At 64.8% G+C, this 5,353-nt stretch overlaps 1 protein-coding gene across 1 annotated transcript in view; it reads right to left on the bottom strand.

Moving 5' to 3' along the window:
• Window positions 1–5,353, bottom strand: part of SLC12A7 (solute carrier family 12 member 7) — a 40,112-nt gene that overhangs the window by 10,010 nt on the left and 24,749 nt on the right. The window contains 5 exon segments of the mRNA XM_039842842.1: window positions 1–56; window positions 738–857; window positions 1,205–1,303; window positions 1,663–1,781; window positions 3,149–3,323. The exon segment at window positions 1–56 is cut by the window's left edge and continues 9 nt beyond it. Of these exon segments, the coding sequence (XP_039698776.1) occupies window positions 1–56; window positions 738–857; window positions 1,205–1,303; window positions 1,663–1,781; window positions 3,149–3,323 (569 nt within the window).

Raw genomic sequence — 5,353 nt, 5'->3', positions numbered from 1 at the left:
AGCGGGCGGCGTTCAACGACAGCCCCCGGATGCCGTCCCCCCACTCCTTCTCAGCCCTGCAGAGGGAGGGCAGCAGTGAGGCCCCTGCCCTACAGCCAGCCCCGGAAGCCGACTTGGCACTCGTGACAGGAGGGGGCACCCTATGTGGGGCCTCAGAGTCAGGGTGACACGGGGACGTGAAAGAGCATGTGACGGGGGACTCCTGAGGGGCAGGCGGCGACCTGGGCAGAGCTGCCTCCACGGAGAGCTGGGACTGGAACCGGACTTCAGGCAGCCTGCCAGGGCAAGGGCCACGCAGCCAGAGGAGCCCCCGCCTCCCCCAACGGCCGGGGCGCGGGGACATGCCCCAGTGAGGGACCACACTCTGAGAGGCACTTGGTGTGATGTCTACCGCTGCCCCCCAGCCGTTTTTCTGACCGTGAGGTTTTGTAATTCTGAAATCCATCACACATCGACGCTGCCGCCTGGGTGGATTTCAGTTTCCAAACAGCACAGAGATGTTTTGACTTGTACAGGTAGGCAAGGGCGCTTAATGCTGTGTCCCGACAATTGTGGGCTCGACTGAGAACAGCCGAGGAGGGGCTGTCCGCCGCCACGGCCGCAGCAGGAGGCTCGCAGGCAGAGAACCCCCCACCCGAGTGCAGGCCTGGGCGTCCGGTGCACCTGGTGGGGGGGCGGCACCCCAGCCCGGCCACAGCCGGGTTCCCGGGACCTGGAGAGCCGCGGGCCACACTCACCCGCGGTACTCGATGTACTTGTAGATGCAGCAGGCGACGAGCATGGCGAGCAGCGCGTAGTACCAGGAGCAGATGAACATCAGCGCCAGGCACAGGCTCATGCCCAGGAAGGACAGCGTCCTGCGGAGGGGGCGGCGCTGGGCGGCTGCGGCGACCGCGCTCGGCACCCCACGCCGCACACGCCGGCCAGACCCCCACACCGGCATCTGAGCGGCTGCCTCAGAAACAGTACTGGCCCCTTAGTGAAAACCTTCCGCTCAGTCCCCCCGAGAAGACCGTGTGGGCTCCCCGGGCGGAGATGGCCGCTGACGCCCACTCCACGCCCCAGGCAGGCGCCCGCTGGGCGAGCAGCTCAGCGCCGGAGCCCGGGGACTCTGCCCAGCAGCCCAGGCCCCGCGAGGAACGAGCCCGGCCCGCCCAGCGGTGGGCGCCCCAGGTCGCACGCGCACACCCCACGGCTGTCCTACCAGTGGTAGTACTGGAAGCGCGGGCGCCAGTTCGGGGTGCGCAGCAGCGTCTGCACAGCGCAAGCCAGGTTCACGAACATGTAGCACATGAGGAAGAACCTGCAGCCAGGGAGGTCGTCAGACGCCGGCTACGCGCTCCACGGCCCCTCGCCCCGCCCCGCCCCACACTGCACCCGCCCCGCCCTGCACCCGTCCGCCCACACCTGCACCCGCCCCGCCCCCTTGCCCGCCCCGCCCTGCACCCACCCATCCGCAGCAGCCCTAAGCCCCACGCTGCACCCCACCCGTCCTGCGGGAGCCCCTCGCCTGAGTGCTGTCCCATGTGTGGCCACCTGGTGTGTGGCCACCTGGCCCGCGCCCACGCCCCTCTACTGTCCCCAGGAAGGGCCAGCCCTGAGAGCAGGGCCTCGTGTGCCGCGAGCGGTCACGGTGGCGCCGCGTCCGCGCCCCGCACGCACATGGAGAGGATGGGCGCCACGCTGTCCAGGGAGGCGATGAGGATGCCGGTCTCGCAGATGAGCGCTGTGAGCAGCAGGGCCCACGTGGGCTCCCCGTTCGCCTTCCCGTGGCCGAACACCTGCAGATAGACAGCTGCGTGGGCAGAAGACAGGGCAGCAGAAGCCACTCCTGGTGCTCAGGTGACAAGCCAGTCGACAGGTCCAACTACAAGGTCTGCACACAAGTGCACTTCCAGGACACCACCCAGACACTCGACACCCAGACTCATGAGGTGACGGCAGCCAGGTGCCCACAAAGCCCAGGCGCTCCACGGCGCTGGCTGGTGCATGGTGTTACCACCCGGTGTCCTACACGGGGTTTCCTGGGGGCCTAAGGCCAGCCCTGAGAAGGAGGCACAGGCCCTTGGTGCCTAGACCCTCACCCACAGCCATGCAGGGAGGCAGAGCCTTCTGGAAGGTGTGCCTCATGCTCAAGGACACCAGGCTTCAAAAGCTTCTCCTGCCCACTCCCTGCTGCCCAGGGGTGCTGGGGAGGGAAATTCAAAGCGTGTCGCAGACATGGAAGGAAGTGAGAGACACCCAGGGCAGCGGCCCCGGCCTCGGTGGGGGCTCCATTATCAGGGCGTCCCCCAACACCACCTGAGGCCGCCCTCCTGCCCGCCACACGCAGCCTAGCCTGGTCCCCGTGCGGTCAGTGCGCCCGCCGCGGCCTCGTGTCTCCGGATAGAAGCCACGAAAGGTGACGAAACGCAGGTCTGCTGGGACCAGTCTCAGGAAGCGAGGGGAGGGCAGCCGGTGCCGGCCACAGTGACACACTCGAGCACGAGGGTCGCTGTCCCACGGATTCACGTGGTGAGGTCCGAACCCAGCACCGCAGGACGTGACTGGGTTTGAAGTTGGGATGTATAACAAGGTGGCCCGTGAGGTCACCAGGGTAGACCCTCAGCTGACATGGCCAGTGTCCTTAAGCAGACGAGGACACAGACACACAGGGACAGCCATGAGAGCACACGGGGGAGACGGCGCCTACGTGCCAAGGGGAGGCGACCCTGACCTCAGGCTTCCAGCCCCTGGACAGGAGAGGCGCAACCTGTGCGGAAGCCACCCCGTCTGTGGCACTTGTCACGGGGTCCCCAGGACACACACGTCAGAGGCCTTGAGTTCATTCCAGAAACACGTCAGCGGCCTCAAGCTCGTTCCAGAAAGCTATAGCCCAACTGGAAGCAGCACGGACTCCAGACACCACGCCCCTCGTCACCGTCACAGCAGGACAGTCCTGGGGCGTCACGTCCCACAGGGTGATGCCGGGACAGAGACTGACCCCCCAGGAAGTGGAGGCCCCCCTGAACTGTTAGGCCAGCCCAGGTGGGAGGGGCCGCTGCTGGAGGAGACCGTGCTCTGGGGGCCGACGGCCGGGGACCCCGCAGACGCCCCCGAGGGTCCCACGCTCAGGGGGGCCGGTGCGGTGGCGGGGTGTGGGACTCACCTGCAGGAGGGGGATGATGCCATCCCGGGCGATGGCCTGCAGCAAGCGCGGGGCCCCTGTCAGGCTCTGCAGGCCAGCGCCACAGGTGGAGAAGAAGGAGCCGATGACGATGACCCACGGGGACGGCCAGGCCAGCATGCCGATGACGAGATTGCCCTGCAGGGCCTCCCCGAACCTGCGGGGCGGTGGAGCGGGCTTTCAAACCCTGGGCTGAGGACCAAGAACTCTCCCAGCTTCTGAGGGGGCAGGACGCTGCGCCCAGCCCAACGAGCGAGCGGGCCCTGCTCCCCAGGTCCCTCCCAGGAGCAGGGAAGCCACAGTGGCTGGCTGTCAGCGCCTGGGGGAGCCGATGGCCACGCACGCGCTGGGAAGCCTGGCGCTCTGGCTGCTCCCCAACTGAGTGCTGGGACCGGCGGGGTTTCCCATGGCCTCTCCCAGGGGCCCCTGCACCCCCAGCTCCGCAGGGTCCAAGGTGACGCTGTGGTCCCTCCGCTCCAGGCTGGAGCAGGAGAGGGACATGTCAGACCAAACGGAGCCTCAACAAAGGGGCTGTGGGGTCGTCCTGCTCTGCGTGCGAAGTGTGACACCCTGGTGACCTCGATTTCAAAGCTAAAGTCATTCAAGAAAGCCAAACCTTACAGGCGGAACCAACATACTTGTCTCGTAAGACCACGCCTTCGATGCAGGCCCCAAAAAGCACGATGCAGGAGAGATCTCGGCTCGTCAAGGAAGCAGTGGGCACCGTGCTGGCAGCAGGTCCCGGTGGCAGGCAGGTCTGGGCCCCCCCGGGCCCACTGCTGTGTCCCGGTGGTTCCCGGGCACCTTCCTCACTGCTCAGTCCTGGGGCCACGGAGGACACGCCAGGCCTGCAGGCAACCACCGCGGGGACCGGGCAGGGCACACCCGGGCTTAGGACAAACCTCGGGAACAGAAAAGGTTCCTCCGGGCCAGTGACTGGGCTTTGCAAAACTGACCAGCACCCGCATGTGTGACGCTCCCAGATGTGTGTCGCTAACACGCTGGACATCGCGCATGGTGACGTGATCTCCACACATGGCTTATTTTACGTGCCACGTCCCCTTCCGTACCCAACTGTGAAGGCGGCGTCACCCGCTTTATTTTCTTACATCCGGTCGATACCGCCCAGGTCCCTCTATAAGGACGTTGTGATCACAGCCCCCGGACCCAGGGAGGCCCACCCAGAGCTGCTGGGGGCACAGCGGGAGCCACACAGGGCGGCGGGTGTGTCCTTCCCCAGCACCTGTGCCTCCCATGGCTCGACCCCTCCGAGGATACAAATAAAAGACGTGGTCACGATGGCCAGGATGGTCCCTGTGGGGATCGACTTCTGGGCGTCCTTCAGGTCCCCAGACCGGTTCGAGCCCGCCATGATGCCTGTAGAAGCAGAGGGCAGAGCTGACATGTACCGGGCAAACCTAGAAAATGCCACCTTGCTGGCCACGGCCCATCTGAGCAGAGCTAGGATGAAGGCGGCCAGGACCTCGGCCACGCTGTGCTGGAGAGGCACGAGCTGGGGGAGACCGTGTCTCCATGAGGCCAGGGCTGACCTGGGCAGGGACCAGGACAGACACACCCACAGCTATGGGCTGCAGTTCGGCCAGCTACGTGGTGCTTAGGGCTCCTGCTTTTCCGGACAGGGAAAGGCTAATGGGTGTCTCAGTGCAAAGTGCCTTCTGAGAGCAGTGTGTGTGCATATGCGTGTGTGTCTGTGTGTGTCTGTGCACGTGTGCATGTGTGTGAGCTTTGTGTGCAAGTGTGAGCATGCCTGTGTGCCTGTGAACGTGTGTGCGTACTTATGAGCTTGTGTGTGCCTGTGCTTGTGAACGTGTGCATACATACATGTGAGCTTGTGTATGCATGTACGAGGATGCCTGTGTGTACACATGCATGTGACCTAATGTGTGCATGCCTGTGTGCGCCTGTGCACATGTATGTGTGAGCTTGTGTGCACATGGTCTTGTGAGCTAATGTGTGCATGTATGAGCATGCCTGTGTGTGCACATGTACGTGACCCAGTATGTGCATGTTTGCACATGCCCGTGCCTGTGCACATGTGCGTGCATGCTTGTGAGCTTGTGTGTGCACGCATACGTGTGGGCCTGTGTGTGCATATGTGAGCACACCCTGTGTGCATGTGTATGTTGAGGCAGTGTGTGCCTGTGCACGTGCATGCATACATGTGAG

This window comes from Pteropus medius, unplaced genomic scaffold, assembly GCF_902729225.1.
Source record: "Pteropus medius unplaced genomic scaffold, Ma_sr-lr_union100, whole genome shotgun sequence".
Lineage (NCBI taxonomy): Eukaryota > Metazoa > Chordata > Mammalia > Chiroptera > Pteropodidae > Pteropus > Pteropus medius.
The sequence above is the reverse complement of the archived record's forward strand: the minus strand, read 5'-3'. Positions and strand labels throughout refer to the sequence as shown.